At 44.0% G+C, this 19031-nt stretch overlaps 1 protein-coding gene across 4 annotated transcripts in view; it reads left to right on the top strand.

Annotated features, from left to right (window-relative positions):
• Crkl (CRK like proto-oncogene, adaptor protein) overlaps positions 1-19031 on the top strand; it is a 42613-nt gene that overhangs the window by 22980 nt on the left and 602 nt on the right. Inside the window, exon 3 of one of the 4 annotated variants that reach the window (XM_027924238.2) lies at positions 5319-5370. The exons of 1 other annotated variant lie outside the window; for it this stretch is intronic. In XM_027924238.2, coding sequence (XP_027780039.1) covers positions 5319-5370 — 52 coding nt within the window. Of the gene's footprint in view, positions 1-5318; positions 8939-15568; positions 18085-19031 lie in introns of those variants that run through there. 2 more of the 4 variants (XM_027924239.2, XM_027924237.2) reach the window with 2 other exon arrangements.

The following is a 19031-nucleotide window of genomic DNA, read 5'->3' as shown; positions in this document are numbered from 1 at the left end:
AATTTGAGGCCAGCCTCAGTAATTTTAGAGAATGCAATCTGAGAATATCAGTATGGGATGTGAACGCTGGTAGGGAAGCATAAAAACTTTGTGACAACCAGTATTTTGGCCTTCCAGGGCCTTGACTACTCCACAAATCAAGTGCCAGAAGTCAGATGGTAGTTATTCCTAGGATACACTCTGGACTAGAGGGATGAAGGAAACTACTGCTGACAGCAGGAAGTTCATGCCCTCTTGCCTTCTCTTTGCATGGTCTTCACTAGACAAAGAACAGGACTTTGTATTTGCTTCCTGGTCAACAGTTTGTTGATCCTAGTATATATGCTCAAATGTTTATTTCCCAATTTCAAATGTAGATAGACAAAAACATAACCATTTTGACATTCCTGTCCTGTCCTGTTCCTGTTCTTTCTTTCTAGTGCTATGGATGGAACCTAGGGCCTCATACATGCCAGACTTGTGCTCTACCACTGGGGCTGCTTTCCCTTTGGACAATTCTAATAATGATTCGGATTGTCCTGTTTTTTTTTTTTTTTTTTGAAGTTGTAGATGGACAGAATGCCTTTATTTTATTTATTTTTATGTGGTGCTGAGGATCGAACCCAGTGCCTCACTCATGCTAGGCAAGCGCTCTACCAATCAGCCCCAGCCCCAGCCCTAGATTGTCCTGTTTTTTTGGTTTTTTTTTTAATATTTATTTTTTAGTATTTGGCGGACACAACATCTTTGTTTGTATGTGGTGCTGAGGATCGAACCTGGGCCGCATGCATGCCAGGCGAGTGCGCTACCGCTTAAGTCACACCCCCAGCCCAGATTGTCCTGTTTTATATGGTGAAAATTTATAAAGATGGTTTTTCAGTTATATGCCTCCTCTTGGTCTATTGATAGGGTCAGTGACATCTTCCAGACTTAAGTTTACTCTTTGAACCAGGTTGATACCCAACCACTTCAAGATTGATCTGCCCTCTAAAGTGAGTGTGATACTTAAAAGATGTCCTGAGTATTATATAGCCTGCTGCCCACAATTCTGTACAAGCCTGACTGTAGATCAGCTTCTTCCACAATTCTATCAAATAGCACTCAATCTCTGATTCTAACAGCCATTTTTCTGCTCTATTCATTATTCCTTGTTCTAGTATAAGACAGTGTCCTTCCTCTGGATTCATAGCAAAAGGAAAGAAAGAAACTCTTGCAAGGCCAGAATGGCCGTTGGAAAACTCAAAACCATTCTTTTTTTCCTAGGTTACTCTTTGACCTCTGTTGCAGGTCCAAGTTCTCTCTGTTGAAGCAATAGCTTCTTGCTCCTGAGCTCTGTAGTGTCTATTTAGTACTGCTGTTTTTATACTGTGTTGCTACATAACAAACAATGAGTATCTGCCATGTCATATTTCTATAGTGGATTATTTATTGTCCATTCCACAATGGACAAAACTTTTTTTGAGGATAGGAACTGACCTGTTCATTTTACAAGCAGTAGAAATTTAGTAACTCTTATTAAATTGATTAGTTAGGATTTGTGGAGAATATCCTGTAAAGAATGCCAGAGTCACCAATTAACTGAGGTATGACTATTCCTGGCAAGTTTCAATATGTGCTTTAACTCAGTCTTCTCATTGTCTTCCTCAGCTGCTGTATCTATCACAATTTATAAGACTTGTGTTTTCAGGCCTCCCCCTCATCTCTCATTCACAAATGCTATTTTTCCTGTCCCCTCCTCATTTCTGAAGGCTACTTTGTGACTGATAAGGTTGATAACCTTGCTTGACTGATTCCCACTCTTCCCTTGGTGCTTCCAAAGGGCATGGCCAGCAGAGGGACCTCTATTCAGGAATCTCCACTCTAATAATAATTACCATCTACTTTCTTGGGTGTTCTAGTTAATAGTTCCCATGTCATATTTCATTTAAATATTGTAAGAGCCTTCTAAAGTCAGAAGGAAACTGACTTGGGGTCACTTAAGCAGTGTGCTGCAGTCACAGAGCCACTAAAAATGGCAGAACTAGGACTTTCAGACAGTTCTGTTATGCTTTAAAGCTCATGATGGACTGCTTCACTGTTGCCACTTTATATTTGTTCTAAGGAGATCAAAGTTTTTGTAGATCTTAGATCTTATTTTTATTTAGGTATGTCTTACATTCAAGTTGTGTCTTTATGTATCCTCAGTACACAATGTAGAACATAGCCCGGGGCTCTAAGCAGAGTAAACATCTTATCTGCAAAGACTACTGGGAGCTGCCTGAAGGGCCTTCATGTGTTCTTTGTTTGCATTAGAGGCTTCAAGGGGACCTTTGAGTAGTCTTTAGGACTTGTTTGATTTTGTTAAGAGTCACTTATGTTTCTGTCTTCAACTGTGGAAAAAAAAGATCTGAGATTTCTTGGTATTAGCTTGGTGATTCCAGGCAAAAGCCAGGAATGTGAGAGGTTTTTATTTATTTATTTTTGTCGTTCTGGGGATGGAGTCCAGGACATCATTTATGCTAGGCAAGAACTTGACTGCTAAGCTACATCCACAGTCCTGGAATGTGATTTTTTAACTTCTTGAGATGTTAAAAGTATAATGGCATATCCTTGCACCTGTCATATAGTCTATATCTGGGAAAGAGCTTGGCAAGTTTGAGAAATAGAAAAGAAGCCAGTGTGATTGGAGGGGAAAGGCAGAGTGGCATGGAATGAGGTGGCAGAGCCAGATTAGGCAGAACCATGAAGATCAGAGTGTAGAAAGAAGGAGTTAGAGGGGGTTTAAATAGCAAAGCAGTGATTTAGTTTTGTTTATATTTTAAAAGATCAATCTTTCTGTTCTAAGGCCCTTAAACCAGCAACTTGTGCCCTTAAGAACCTTGCTTAACTGCTTGGCTGTTTATACCCAGCATCAGGTATATGGGCCTACTGGTTTCTAATCTTTTCCCTAATTCTTATACTTTCCCAGAAACTAGTTTGTAAGAGATTCATAACATACACAGAGTGCAGGATGATTCAGCAGTTTCCCTCCTTCAGAGGACCATATGGTAGTGGTATGCATTAGCAGTGAAGAGGGGACTGTAGAAGAGCAGAGAGAGAATGGAGCTTCACTGGGCATGTCTGCCAGAATCTTGGAGGACAAGGTCCTGATCTCACAGAAGCTTGCTTTCTACAAGTATCAGTGGGAACTCAACTGGTGGAATTACTTTACAGAATTCCACACAAAAGAGGACCAGAGGGAAAGGAGAGAGTGGGTGAAATCTTTGCCTTCAAGTGTCACAGAACATCAGAAAGGTAGAGCACTAGAATTGGGCCATCAGGAGGGTCTTGGTGAATGAGAGCAATATCCAGAGTATGATGGATGGGGTTTAGCTGGAGGAAAGGAGGTTGGGAGTTGGGATGATTTGGCTCATGTAACATAGATGGTGGCAGATGGCTCAGAGCTTCATGGCTGGGTTGATAGAGCCAGATAGTGAGAGGCTGTGGGAACGTAAGGTGGGAGTGATTAGCAAGAGGTGAGAGCACATTCTCTTAGGCTGGTGGGATAAACTGACCCAAGAAGAGGTAGGAGAAGGCTGCTTGGGGTGGGGTTTTCAGGAAGGCAAGTTTTATTTTCTCAGATTTGCCATATATGTAACTTAGGTCAACTGAAATTAACAAACTTGAGGCAAGATATATGTCTTTGGGGCACCTGGAATCTACCATTCCAAGTGTAGTGACCCACCTAGTAACCAGGAAAGGCAGATGTAATGCTTCCGAAGGCCTGTGTTAGAACCAATGCAGTGGCAGGCTCCTGGAGAACTGGCCTTCACGCTATATGGCCCCCAGCTGTGGCAGGTGGATTTCTAAATTTGCCTCCACAATTGATTTGTTAGACTGGGAGCAGAAGACGACTCTTTTCAAATGAAATATTACATGGAACCCAAATTACAACATGAAAATTTTATTTTTTTAGTGGTTCAATGAATTAAATTCAGGGCCTCAGGAATGCTCAGCATGTAATCTGCTGCTGAACTACCCATACCTAAGAATTGCTTTAAAAAGGAATTAGAGGGCTGGGGATGTGGCTCAAGCGATAATGCGCTCGCCTGGCATGCACGGGGCGCTGGGTTCGATCCTCAGCACCACATAAAATAAAGATGTGTCCACTGAAAACTGAAAAATAAATATTCAAAAAAATTCTCTTAAAAAAAAGGAATTAGGGGGCTGGGATGTGGCTCAAGCAGTAGCGTGTTTGTTTGCCTGGCACGCGCGTGGCGCTGGGTTCGAACCTCAGCACCACATACAAATGAAAAATAAAGATGTGTCCACAGAAAAATTAAATATTAAAAAATTCTCTCTCTTTCTCTCTCTCCAAAAAAAAAAAAAAAAAAAGGAATTAGGAGGAGCTGGGAATATACCTCAGTAGTAGAGCACTTGCCTAGTATGCTTAAGGCCTTGGGTTTGATCCCCAGCACTAAAAAAAAAGAGGGGGATGGTAATTGAGTTTTGTATTGGGCAGGAAAAGTTGGAAATAACATTATGAATGGTAGATTTGGTCTTATTGCCCTCAGCATCCAGTTTATTTATGACTTTGTTGCAAGGGGTGGTAGGTTTTTGTTGTTGTTTACAAAACACAAAGATAGTTTTGTTTGTTTTTAAGCTTTGACCTTGCTATTTTGCAAGAAAAGCTTTTTTACAAGGAAGGTCTACATTAAATTAACTTACCAAGGCAGTATGCCAAAAAGACTATAGAAAATTTGAATGTGCTTTTTATAATAACTTTATAAAATGTACTTAAAAAAAAAAATTAGAGCCAGGTGCAGTGGTACACGCCTGTAATCCCAGAGGTTCTGGAGGCTGAGACAGGAGAATAGTGAGTTCAAAGCCAGCCTTAGCGATGGCAAGACACTAAGCAACTCAGTGAAACCCTGTCTCTAAATAAAATACAATATAGGACTAAGGATGTATCTCCGTGATAGAGTGCCACTGAGTTTCAGGTACCAAATAGACTTGGACCCTTAAAGCACCTTCCCAGAAGTCTGTGGATCTCCAGAACAGTTTGAAAGCCACTTCCCAAATCAAATTCCTGCTTTCTCTTGATGAGCAGACCTTATCTGGTACCTATCCTCTGGCAGCATTTTAAGATGCTCAGAACTGGGCTTCACCCAGTGACTGCTCCATAAAGGGAGTAAGAATTGGATAGATCTGGGAGGCATCATTGCTGCTCAGAGTCTTGGTGACAATACTTCCGTCTGATATGAATTTGAGTAGAGCAGACATACTCTTGTTGGGAAAAAATTAATTTCTTTGGATAATGCTTGTGATTTTTCATATTTTCAGAGCAACACTAACTTTGTCTTCTTTCTTCATCCCTGTAGGTTGGTGACATTGTGAAAGTCACCAGAATGAATATAAATGGCCAGTGGGAAGGTGAGGTGAATGGGCGCAAAGGGCTTTTTCCTTTTACACACGTCAAAATCATTGACCCTCAAAACCCAGATGAAAATGAGTGATTGCTGTTGCCCTGTTTTCTGCTGCTTCGTTGTTCTGCCTGTCATAGTCTCCTTTGAAGTGGGAAAGCATTCTCTCTCATAGGCAGGTTACACTGCATTGCCAATGTCCAGCTTTCTGCAGACTGGCGATCTCTCATACACATTTGGAATGCACACAGCGGCTGTCTCCTGGCATCTGTATTATAGTCGTATTGTCAGAGTAGCCGATTTTAGAGTTTTTTGGATCATAAACTGGAAATGCTGGTGGAAGCACACATGTGGAGAGAAGCTGACAAAGAAAGGGTCTTCCTTCTCATCGCTGCCCTGTTTGTACTTGGGACTGATTCTGTCGTGTTCATCAGAGAAAGCTTGAGGCCGTAGTGAGAGATCCTGCATGTCGCTGTTCCACAAAGTGGTGGCTCCACCACCAACTTGTTTTTCTTGAACAACACAGGAAGTGAACATTAAGGAAGAGAGAATTCTGTCCTAGGCACCCTGCCCCCCGGCCCCCAAATCTGGCTTTTTTTTCATTTTCTTTTGGTTTGGTTTGGTTTTGGAAGACTAATTGGACTTGTGTGTTCTGAACAGATTTTTAAGTAGCAGGTTGGATTTTTGTGATAGTCCAGGGAATGGCACTGCCTCTGAGCTTCTAAATTGAAGCTGCTGTAACTAAAGGAATATGAAAAGAACAGCTCTGAAGTGTAAAGGCCTTTATTGTCTTGGTTGTCAGTAGTACCTTGTTTTACCATGTAGAAAATAACACAATAAATCAGCAGTCAGTGGTGGGCCAAGCTATGTACACAGGCCTCTTGGATTAGTTTGTCCCCAAAAACATTAGAGTCAGAGGTAATTTGGGGGAAAGCCTTTGCTTACCTTGTTTGCCAGTGATGGGTGGGGGTGGGCGTGGGGTTGAACATTTGGTTAATTTTCTGTCCCAATTTTCAGTAAATGTACCCCTTTAAGTTATATGACTTAAATTTCTTTTAAAAGTGAGGTTAATAGAATCATTGAATTTCATTCACTGAAGCCTACCCAGTCCTTGATGCCCCAGCTCAATCTTCCTGGGCTGCTGGAGAAAGATGGTGCTGATGCTTCCAAATAAAGGAAATGCTAACTGGAAATTGGTTCATTCACTTGAGGTCTAGTGTTATAGTGACTAGGAAGAACTCTTAACCAGTTTACCATTAACCATTTGTTACTTTATTGTTATTAAAGTATTTTCCTATTAGCTAAAAGAGACCTGTTTTTTATACAAGCCAGCTCTGGTACAAGTGTGGGACTGATGTCTGCTGAGCATGACAGATAAGAATTCTGGAACCTTTACGTAGTTCATTCTGCTCTCCCTCTGGACCCTAATGAAGACAAGCTCAGCTCAAAGTGAATACTGCAGAAATGTAGCAGCAACCTAAAGAGTAATTCTAGCATTTATGGGGCATCTATAGCCCTATCTCTGGAAGCGCTTAGGTTTTGAGGTTCAGAGTAATGTATTCTGGTGACAGAATCAGCAAAACAACCAGTTTTCCATTTCTTTATTACTTTGTCTTTAAATCAGGCTGATAACTGCCATATTAAAGAATCTTAAGAGTCTTCCTGTGACAAAATAACAATCAGTTGGAAAAAATACCACTGTGGCTGTCTGTCTGGTTTTCCTAGAAAATGCTTAGAGATCAGCTTCCTACCCAATGAGAAATGTGGCCACCTCTTACAGTTGCCTTTTCTGGCCAAGTCCGTTTAGTGGGCTTGTTCTAAGTTCAGGCTCAGCCTTACACCCACAGGTGGTGGGAGTATGACAAAATCCCTACACTGCCTAGAAATACTGCTTGCCTTTCAGCCCATGACCTGGTTCCACCCTGCCTTCTTGGCTCCTGCATCTGAGTGGAGTGTCTAGCCTTGATCAAAGAGGGCACAAACCCTAAGAACTTTTAAAAACAGATATAGCTGAAGGGCTTGGCACCTTTTGATTGTAACAGTCGGCTCCGAGTACAAGTAGTAAATGGCCATTTTAGAAAGCAGGGTTTCCTTTCAGCCAGGTCTACCGACCAATAGCAAGATCCACCCTGTAGGATGTGCTTCAGAATCAAAACACTCCACAAACATGGAGTTTGTTTCCATAAAGAATTACTTTAGCCAATATAAATGTCTCCAGGGTTACCTAGGAGATTGAGAGCTCAATCCAGAATAAGTCTTTTGAGTTCTGAGCTCTCAAGATGTGTGCCAAAAGTAGTAACTTTTTGACTTGAGAACCTTATCAGTTTTGTTTTGTTTTTTTAATTAGGTGGAGAAATTCTATTTTTCACACCAAATAGTGGAAAGCAGCACCTTTGCCCTGGCTTCAGTGCCTTGGTTCTCACTAGTCTAGGAAAATGTTCATGCTTCATAGAGCACTGCAAATTTGATGCAGAGGTGGGCTTCCTTTTTTAACTGTTCATTATTGTTACCTGCTCTGCTTTCCTGTGTTGTAGAAGATGTTAATGGAAAATAATTTAAATTAACTCACTATGATTTTTCACCTGGGAAGGAAACAAATTATGCACTAGAAGGTATTGATAGTCTGATTAAAAACTTACTTGTCCTGGAAAGGACCTCCACTACAGGAGTCATCCTTATTATTTGTGCGCTGTTTGGTAACCACCTGACAACATGGTTAACAAAGAGGGTGCATTGATCAGCTGCTGTTGGTGACTTTGGCCGCCCAGACTCAACACCTTCTGTGCTCATGGAAAGGAGGGAAGGACTGCTGCACCCTCCTTGGATCTTTGCACCCCTGGCACTGTGCTGGCCTTCCTTTACAGCTGTTTACAGACAAGACAGGCCTGAAACAAGACGGCCACTGCTCTTGTAACATTTGCTCAGAGGAATATGAACATTTTATTTTTAGAAAAGGGATGATGTGTTTTTGTGCCAGGTGTTTATAATTTAATCCTTTAATATTATGTTCATTAACCTCTTAAAATGAGTGAATTCTTGATTGTTTTAACACAGTACCTAAGACTAATGCTTTCTGTGGACATCACTGAGCTCTGCCTCAAACTCCACCCACTGGGACCGGAGAGCCATGTCCCTGGTAACTGCTGTCAGTGTGAACACTGAGCTGGTTGTATGTTATAAAGGAGTAGAAGGACAGTTCTCTGAGACAGGATCGTTGTCCCTGCAGGAGGAACAGTGGCCTTGCTTCCTGACGGTCTTCACTGTGTGTTTTAAAACAACAACGTAAAACTCTTTTGACCTGTAACTTAAAGATCATAAACTTCAGGCAATAATATTTTCTCTGTAAGCTTTTAAAATTATTTTTGGGGATCATAGCTTGTTTTATTTTGTGCTATAAAATTAACAGTATTAAATGACTTATATTCTTAGAATACATTGAGTGTCTTTTCTTAACAGATTAGTGCCTTTTTATTTTTGTATTCCATTTTACGTTTCTGGTCCCAGCATCAAAACCCTTGTTTCCATGGCCTGTTTGTACATTGTCTCAATAAAATTTGCATCAGCCGGTGGTGGTGGCAGCTTTGGTGTTTCAGTGTCTACTCAGTCAGCTCCTACCAAGTTCCCCAGCCGTTAAGCAATGGTGAAATCCCTTGTGTTCCTCAGAGCCCTCCTCCCCCTGTGCTGCTGCCACTGCCACACAAAAGCACCCCCTTTCCCAAACTCTGATATTTGGTTCCTCTCTCCAAAAGAGAAAAAGAATCTTTTCCCATTGTATGGGTATAGTGGGTGCTATAGGAGAGCCTGGTGCTCATTCTTGAGGCAGTGGTTCCTGTGTGTTGTACCACCATGGAGAAATTGGGTGTTTTGGGGTGTTTTTCCTTCTGGGGACCCATATCTGAAGGCTTCTGTTAAGTATTTGTTGAGCATAAGCTAACCAGAATTAAATGGTTTCAAGCAGAAGTCCTGGAAAGCAAGTAGCCCTATCCTAGGCGGGGAAGGATATTTGTTCAGCTTTTTTTTGGGGGGGGGTGGGGGACTGGGGACTGAACCCAGGGGTGCTTAAAACACTAAGCCACATTCCCAGCCCTAGTTGTAGATAGACACAATACCTTTATTTTACTTATTTATTTATGTGGTGTTAAGGATTGAACCCTGTGCCTCACACATTAGGCAAGTACTCTCCCACTGAGCCACAACCCCAGCCCCTCCCAGCCCTTTTTTATATTTTATTAGAATTAGAGACAGGGTCTTGCTTAGTTGCTTAGGGTCTTGTTAAGATACTAAGGCAGGCTTACAACTCATGATCCTCCTGCCTCAGCCTCCCAAGCCATTGGGATTATAGGCATGTGCAACCTGACCTATCCTGTCTGGCTTTCTTAAATCCAAATCCTTTTCTGTTTCTGTTAAATATGATCCTCCTGATGAACTTTGAGGGAACTTCAAGGGACACTTGAGGTGTTGGTGAGCCCTCTGACCTCCCTTAAAGGCTTACATATCCTTCAGCCAGGGTTCTGTCCCCCACATCCCTGTTATCTTTGACTTCCCTTTATTCTGGTGACTATTAGTATTGAGAAGTCCATATTTTATGTGTGTGTATGTGTGCATGCACACAATACTAGGGATTAAGTCCAGGATTGTTCCACCACTGAGCCACATCCCCAGCCCTTTTTCTTTTTTACTTTGAGGCAGGGGCTCCCTAAGTGCCACAGCAGGCCTCAAAATTAGCAATCCTTCTAACCTCAGCCTCCCAAATTGCTGGGATTATAGGTGTGTGCTATTATTGTGCATGCTGAAAAATCCAAATTTTCTTATGGTAAAATCTCGGTGCCAGTCTGTATGCTGCTAAAATATAGGGATTGAAACCACTGAATTACACACCCAGTTTTTAGTTTTTTGTTTTTAATAGTACCAGGGGTGCTTAACCATTGAGCCACAAATCCAGCCCCACCTCCCTTTAAAAAAAAAAAAAATTAAATTTTGAGATAGGGTCTTGCTAAGTTGCTTACCTGGCTAAGTTGCTCTGACTGGGTTTGAACTGGTTATCTTCTTACCTCAGCCTTGTGAACCAGTTTTTTTGTTTTGTTTGGTACTGGGAATTGAACCCAGGGGCACTTTACCATTGAGCTATCCCAGCCTTTTTTAAAAATTTGAAACAGGGTCTGGCTTAGTTGCTGAGGTTGACCTGGAATTTGTGAGCCTCCTGCCTCAGCCTACCCAGTTGCTGGGATTACAGGTGTGTGCCACTCCAACCAGCAAATCATGACTAAAAATCAAAACTGTGAAGTTTTTCTGGAAGAAATAATACTCCAGAGACACCTATGAAGAAGTTTGTTTGGAGAGGTATGTCTTGGCCAACAATTTTGGGTTTCCTGTATGCCAATCCCTGGAAGTGGATCTAATGTATGGCTTTCCCTCCACCTGTCTCCCTGCTGCGAGGTAGCATTAACTTCAGAGGCCAGTGACCAGAGTTAGAAACCTTGACACCTCTAGGCTTCTCTCACAAAAACCATACAAACTGGTTCTCCCTTGAGGGCAGGTGTATCAGTGGAGGTTCACAAGAGCTGCACTACCTTAAGCTCTGTTGTGCTCTTGAGATCCAGCAGCACCTTGTCAAAAAGAAAAAGGGCTGGGGATGTAGCTCAGTGATGAAGCACCTTTGGGCTCAATCCCTACTATTGTGCCTGCACACATGCACACTGTTTGCAGTGAGCCCAGTCCAGTTCCAGAGAAATTCTTGCTTGCACGTAAGTACAGGGAATCCAGGCCAGGAACTGCCTTGCTGTCTTAATGTGCCTTTCTCTTTTTTTGATCCAGATTGTCAGGACCTCACCCCTCTGCCCTTAACACCACTGGCCCTCCAGCAAGCACTGTGTTGATTTCATGAATCTGGGCACTGGAGGTTTTTAAAAATGGCAGTGAGGTTTGAGAACAACTGTGCCAGTGAATCGCTTCATTCTATGCTGCTTCAGACTCCTGGAAACTATCTCCAAGGGGCTGTAGTCATATTCTGCCAGATGATGTTTTAGGGCACGGCTGAGATCTGCAGGTCTCTGAACTAGCCCAACCAGAGAACTGGGAGTGCGGCCACTGTTGCTGGATCCTGGCCCTGTGCGGGGTCAAGGTACTTGTCCAGGCAATTCTCCTTATTCCCACTTGCCTTTATTGGGAGCGAGAGGAGGGGACCCCAAGGTCCGGATGGACCTGAGCACCATCCATCTGCAGTGCAGTGTGCCAGCTAAACTGGGATGGTATGAGGAGGACTGTGCTGAATGTGGGCTGCCACATGCAGGGTCCTTGAAGGCGTGCTCAGTACCTCCACTGATACACCTATCCTGGCACTGCTGCATCACCTGGACTTGGACCCCCGAACTCACTGGTTGGTTCTTGTGCCGGGCTCCTTGTCCTCCAGACCTCTTAAACTCAGCCCCTTGGCCCCAGATTGACTTGTCTGTCCCTGCTGGTGGTAGTCAAGATGTGGGGACCTCAAGAACTTGGTACCAGGAAGGCTGACATTGCATTTGGATGGGGTGAAACAGAAGGACCCTGGCCTGGACTGGGGTGGGGAAAGGGCAACCCTACGTAGGATGGAGAGCAGTCAAGCTCTGGAGGCCCAGTTCTTTCTGGGTCTGCCTCAGACTCCAGAATGGATTTGACTGGTCTTGTGTACTCCAATGCGCTTGACTCCTGGCGTCCACAGAACTGAAGGACCTCGGAGATGGGGTTTTGCAAGGTTCGGCTGCCTCTGGAACCTGGCAGAACTGGCACATCTGCCTCTCTCCTGGTTGAGGGTCCCAGTAGTGGCTGCTGGGTGGGTGGGTTGGGGTGGAGAGTAGGAAGTGATGGAGATTGAGGTGAGGCCCAGCAACAGAGTTACCCTTCTCCCGCGCAGTTCCTGGGACCATTGCATTTGCCATTTCAGGTCTTAGACTTTCAGCCGTAAGTAACCTGTGTCCTTGAACCCGAAGAGAGGCATAGGAGTGCCAGGCTCTACAAACGGGCATGGTGGCACACCAGCATCTCTGGAGGCTGAGGCAGAAGGACCGCAGGTTCAAAGCCTCAGGAATTCAGCAAGGCTGTAAGCAACCTGGTGACACCCTTTCTCAAAAATATTAAAAGGACTGGGTCTCGCCAGCTGCCCGCACTGACAAGATGAGCTGGGTTCAAAAGAACTGGCTGCAACATTAAGCTAAGAAAATGTTGAGAAATCACACAATACAGAAGTACTTTTCATGTTGAGGATAAGATGGCTCTGTAACCTTAAGGGTCAACTTCTATGCTGAAAGGCATTGGAAAGAGCGTGCACCCTGAATCTCTTTATTTTTATGGGGGGGCACCCACAAAAGAGATTCAATGGAATGTTCTTCACCAAATAAGGCAGGGGATAAGATTTCAAAGGTGGAGTCTTGCTTTGTGATGTCAGCAGATTGACTGACATCTTGGCAAGTCACACCCATTTCAGGTACTATGTGGGATCACAGAGTGAGGGGAGAGGCACACTTATATCACACAGACCAATCAGCGTGCAATGCCAGACCTGTTCCCTTATAGCTCCAATATGCATAGTTCATACACACAGCCTATGGGTGGCTTGTGACAGCTGGGGATGTGACTCTGGTTAAACATCCTTGGGTTTAATCCCTGGTACAAAAAAAAAAAGAAAAGCGGGGGGATGGACATTAAAATGGGCGTAGGCATCAGAGGGCTGGGAAGTGGGTTTGGCTAGGACAGAGGTCCAAAGAGGGCAGTCCCCAGTCAGCTAGGGGGAAGCTGTGTAGCTACAAAGTCCAGGAAACAGAGTGGATATTCTGCCCAGAAACTGCCTCTAAGGCAGGTACCAAGAGGAGCAAGGGTCAGGGCTTCAAGCAGTGGGACCCAGCCAGGTTCCTGTGTGAGCCTTTTAGGAATGGTGAGTTTCAGCTCATCTGAGCTCAAGGATAGCTCAAAGGAATTTGAGGAGTTCTTAGGCATTACGACTGGAAGAAAAACAGCATGCAAAAGATGAATATGTATAACTGGCCCCAGACTTGCTCTGTTTCCCCTTAATCTTTCTAGAGTCATTCTGTAATATATAAGTAGATACATCTGTATATTCTTTTTAAAAAATTTTTAGTTGTAGATGGACACAATACTTTTATTCATTTATTTTTATGTGGTACTGAGGATCAAACTCGGTGCCTCACACATGATTGAACCCAGCCACACTTTACCACTGAGCTACATTTCAATCTTTATTATTTATTTCTCACTAAATTGCTGAGGCTGGCTTCAAATGTATCATCTTCCTTCTCAGCTGACTCCTTCCCGAGTGACTGGGATTACAGGTATGTGCCATCATGCCTAACTCCAATTTTTTCTTTCACACAGACAACAAAGATTACTTGCTCTTCTGCACTTTCCTTTATCCCTCCCCCCATCTTTCTGACCCCTACCCTCAGTACTGGCAACTGAACCTAGGGGCTCTCTACCACTAAGTTACATCCCTAGCCCATTTAGTTTTTGAGAAAGGGTCTCACTAGGGCTGGGGTTGTGGCTCAGCGGTAGAGTATTACCTAGCACGGTGAGGACCTGGATTTGATCCTCAGCACCACATAAAAATAAATAAAATTAATTAAAGATATTGTATCCATGGGGCTGGGGATGTGGCTCAAGTGGTAGCGCGCTCGCCTGGCATGCGTGCGGCCCGGGTTCGATCCTCAGCACCACGTACAAAGATGTTGTATCCACCGAAAAACTAAAAAATAAACATTAAAAAAATCTCTCTCTCTCCCCCCCCCCTTTTTAAAAAAAGATATTGTATCCAACTACAACTAAAATATAAAAAGAAAGGGTCTCACTAAGTTGCCTGGGATGGCCTCAAACTTACTTGCAATCCTGTCTCGGCCTCCTAAGTAGCTCCCCCAATCTATTTTACGGGTTGTTATGGATCAACATACTAAGTATCTGTTCCTTTAAATTGGTGTGTAGTATCTCATGAGATGGATGTACAGTCACTCATCTAATCATCTCCTATGGATAGGTTCTTTCCAATCATAGGTGATAACGTGCATTAAAATGAGTTTCCCTGAGTGAAAGTGCTGAGTCAAAGGTGCTGGACATTTGCAATTTTGAGAGCTGTTTGGTCAAATTGCCCTCCATAGATATGACCTCAATGTCTGCTTTCACCAGCAATATATAAGAAAATATGCTATTCCAAATCCTCTTTTATGGCTGAACAATATTCTACTATTCAGCAGAAGCAGTTTATACTAGCCCATCTGCCACTGAGGATATAGAGACATGCCAAACTTTTATATATGGATAATCCTCAGAAAATGTAATAAAGGCCAGAGGGACAGAGCCTACACTCCAGCAGTATGGGCTGGCTCTGGCCCAGCCCTTGCCCTGACTGATTCTAGTCCAACAGCAGCCATAGTTGTTGATAATGTTTCTTTCCTAAAGACATACACACATGTGGGGTTGGGGTATAGTTCAGTGGTAGAGTGTGTGCTTAGCATGCAGAAGACCTGGGATTCAATCCCCAGCATGCATGTGTGCATGTGTGTGTGCATGCACACACACGTACACACACACACACAAAGAATTTTTGAAATTAAAGATATGTAGCTGGGGCTGGGAATGTGGCTCAAGCCGTAATGCTCTCGCCTAGCATGCGCGGGGCGCTGGGTTCGATCCTCAGCACCACATAAAAATAAAGACGTTGTGTCCACCGAAAACTGGAAAAAAAAAAAAAAAGACATGTAGTTGGGCATGGTGGCACACTCCTGTAATCCCAGCTACTCAGGAGGCTTAGGCAGGAAGAGAACAGGTTCAAGGCCAACCTGAACAACTCAGCAAGATCCTGTCTCAAAAAAAAAAAAAGATTGAGGCTGCTGCTGGGTAGTAGAGCACTTGCCTGGAATGTGCAAGACCCTGGTTTTAATCCCTAACACTGCAAAAAATAATAAATAGATTAAGAAATTAATAAGCAAATAACAGATGCATGGTTAAACAAAACAAGAACAAAATACCTTACCCTGCTACATTGCTCCTCCTTGACCCCTCCATCCCAATCCTCCTTCATCTCAGGCCCCTACCCAGAACCTAAAGCACAAACTGGACTGGACTGGCACATTCTGAGTTCCCCAGAATTTGCCTTCCTTCCTCCTTGACTGCCCACACTGTTCCCTCTCCAAAATTGCCTTCTCCTCTCCTCTGATGAACTCCTACAGGCCTGTCTGTCCTCAGTTCCTGCCACCTCCCTCCATGAGGATTGGAAGTAGGACTGACTATCCCAGAGCTTGGAAAAAGAACAAAATAGGCAACAAATTCAGCAACTCAAGGAGGGTTAAAGCTGGCCTGAAGAGGCTGGCGGAACTGAAACTGGCCTGGAACACCTAGTTGGAAAGCTCCAGATAATCTGGTGAGTGCTAGGGATACAGTGGTCAGATCTATGTAGACCTGGGCTGGGAAGAGGCTGGGCTGCAATTGCCAGGATGAGGCAAGGAGTCAAGGATTGGGGTGGGAGATGAGGCTTTGTCCAGTCTCCCCAACCTAGGGAATCTTCCAATCTACACTTCCGATGAAAAAATAACCATGCTGCTGGGGACATCATTCAACATAGATCAGATGATGGTCATGCTGTACCTGCCTCTCAATGTTTACTGGGATTAGTTATTTAAAATGATGTCTCCCCAACAGGAAATCCACCTCAGCCTTTAGGAAAAAGGCCAGAATCTTGTTTCCCACCAGAACAAAGTTCAGCGAGGGACCTTGTAGACATCAGACTGGCCTCCAGGGGGCAATAGTGTCAACCCCAACATTAGCTATTGAAGTTCCTTATTTTCTTAGCTAAAAAAGGACCTTCAGCCAGCACTGAAAATCACACCATGGAAAACACACAGCCACAAAAGCCCTATGGGATGGAGAATGCCTGTAATCCCAGAAACTGTAAAGGCTGAGGCAGGAGGATGGCAAGTTCAAGGCCAGCCTTAGCAGCTTAGTGAGACCCTCAAAACTTAGCAAGACACTGTCTCAAAAAAGTTCTAAGGATAAATTCCCATTAATTTGATCCTCAGTACCACAAAAATGAAATAAAAATAAAAAAGGACCTGCATACCTCTTCTTGGAAACCCTAGGGTGATAGAAGTAGGGAACGGGAAACTGACAGAAGGGAGTAAAGGTAAAGAAGTCCAGGACAAGCTTGCTGCATGGTGGGGTGCTCCAGGACTGGAGGTGCCTAGGGATTCATCTTTCCCAAACTATATGCTGATTCCTGTTACTGCTTCTCCAATCTCAACCCCCACCCTATTTTGGGGGTGTCTGCTGGATCTGGAGTCTCTCAACTACCCCAGGTCACCTCACCACATTTGGTACTATAAAGGCTGCTAGAATGCTGTTGCCTTTCTAAAATGAATCTTGGGGCAAGATCAGGACAACAGGCTGCCCAAGGCTTAGAGCCTTCCTGGGACCTCCTGGGCTCTCTAGTCCACATGCACCAACCCCAAACTGGAGGACCCTTTATGAGGCACTTTTCCTAGACTGCTTTTGTTCTATGAAGATCTTGCATCTTCTGCCCTTTGGGACAGCAAGAACCTTGAGCCCAGACCCCAGGGCCAAGAGTGTCATGATAAAATTGCCCTATATCAGGGACTGTACTTGTACCATGTCAGAATGTCTCTTGAGGTTATCAGCCTCCTCAGGCCCCCACTGTCTTGGCCCCACAGTTTAATCACTGGCACCCCAAACTCAGCAGCCTGCACCCCACTTCCTGAGTACCCCCTATGTTCCCTGCCTGGCTCTGCACCTGTGAGGATGTCCTGACAGCAGTCCCAGAAGGAGGACACTACAATTATACCATGTGTCCTAGGGAAGCTGGGGCAGAGGGGTTCACTGACTTCCAGTATCACAGAGAGGAACCTGAATTCTGCACTGGAGACCATGCAGCCTTGGCAGGCCTCTACCCTACTACTCCCACACCTCCACATTTTAGTCCAGCACAGCAGAACAAGCCTGACAGGGTTCAAGTCTTGGCTCTGCCATGTTCCAGCTTTGTGGCCTTGGGGAGTCCCCAAGTTTTAGGGCTGGGATGTGGCTCAGTAGTAGAGCACTTGCTTAGCATGTATAAGAACCTAAGTTCAATCCCCAGCATTGCCAAAACAACAATAACAACAACAACAAAAAGGAACCTTAGTTTCCCCATCTATAAAATGGAGATGATACAAAGAGAGCCTTCCTCTTGGGTTATTGTGAAGGTTAAAAGAATAAATGCATGTGTGGGCTGTGGCTGTGGCGCAGAGGTAGAGCGCTTGTCTTGCACATGCGAGACCCTGGGTTTGATACTCAGCACCACATAAAAATAAATAAAGATATTGTGTCCAACTACAACTAAAAAATAAGGGGCTGGGGATGTGGCTCAAGTGGTAACGCGCTCGCCTGGCATGCACAGGGCGCTGGGTTCGATCCTCAGCACCACATACAAATAAAGATGTTGTGTCCACCGAAAACTAAAAAAGTAAAAATATTTTAAAAAATCTATCTTAAAAAAATTTAAAGGGGCTGGGGATGTAGTTCAAGTGGTAGCGCGCTTGCCTGGCATGCGCAGAGCGCTGGGTTTGATCCTCAGCATCACATAAAAATAAAATAAAGATGTTGTATCCACCGAAAACTAAAAAAATAAATATTAAAAAAATTCTCTCTCTTCTCTCTAAAAAAATAAAAAATAAAATATAAATAAATATTTTTTTTAAAAAAGAATAAATGCATGTGAAGTCATAGCCATGGTTATTTATGTGGTACGCTGTCTTTCTGGCTAGGGTTAGGGTGGTATGGGGGTAGGGCAACAAGATTGGCTAGTTGAAGGCCAAGGGCACCAGGCCCAAGCAGCCCAGTAATGGGACCCCTCCTATGGCACTGAAAATCACACCATGGAAAACACACAGCCACAAAAGATTGGCCTGAGCCTAGTTACATGGGCCCCACATCACCTGCCCTGAATGTGACCCATGTAGGCCCTGGTTCTGCCACCAGGCAAGATTCAGCAACCCTCCCCTGCAGCCACCTTCCCATCTGTAAAATGGGTTGGGAGGAACTGAAGGGCCATGCTTGCCTCACAACAGAATTGGTGGATCCTGATGTGTTCAGTGATGGATGTGACCTCACTTCCTTGGAATGTAAGTTATACATTAATGCATTCCAATGGTAACTATGGCTGAGCAGGGTGGTCACAAGATTCCTGAGAGTTCAAAGCCAGCCTCAGCAATGGGGAGGCACTAAGCAACTCAGTGAGACCCTGTCTCTACATGACATACAAAAATAGTGCTGGGGATGTGGCTCAGTGGTTGAGTGTCCCTGAGTTCAATCCCTATTACTTAAAAAAAAAAAAAAAAAAGTAGCTATGGTTCCAGTGTGCTGAGGGGACAAGTTTTACCTGACCACTTTACAGGGATGGATTAGAAGAGATGGACATAATCAGAACAATCCTAGCACCCAGGTGCTAGGAGCCAGAACAAGGTGGTCTGATCAGGTCTAAAGAAGCTGGTCAGGGAGCACTTCCTGGAGGAGGGAGCACAAGGTGCACCATGATTTATGGAGAACCAGGAAGTTCTGAAATAATGACAGGTGGAAAAAGAAAATGTAATAAAATAGCATTTAAAACAGACTGTGAGGTTGGGGTTGTGGCTCAGCGGTAGAGCG

Source organism: Marmota flaviventris, chromosome 1 (assembly GCF_047511675.1).
Source record: "Marmota flaviventris isolate mMarFla1 chromosome 1, mMarFla1.hap1, whole genome shotgun sequence".
Taxonomy (NCBI): Eukaryota; Metazoa; Chordata; class Mammalia; order Rodentia; family Sciuridae; genus Marmota; species Marmota flaviventris.
The sequence above is the reverse complement of the archived record's forward strand: the minus strand, read 5'-3'. Positions and strand labels throughout refer to the sequence as shown.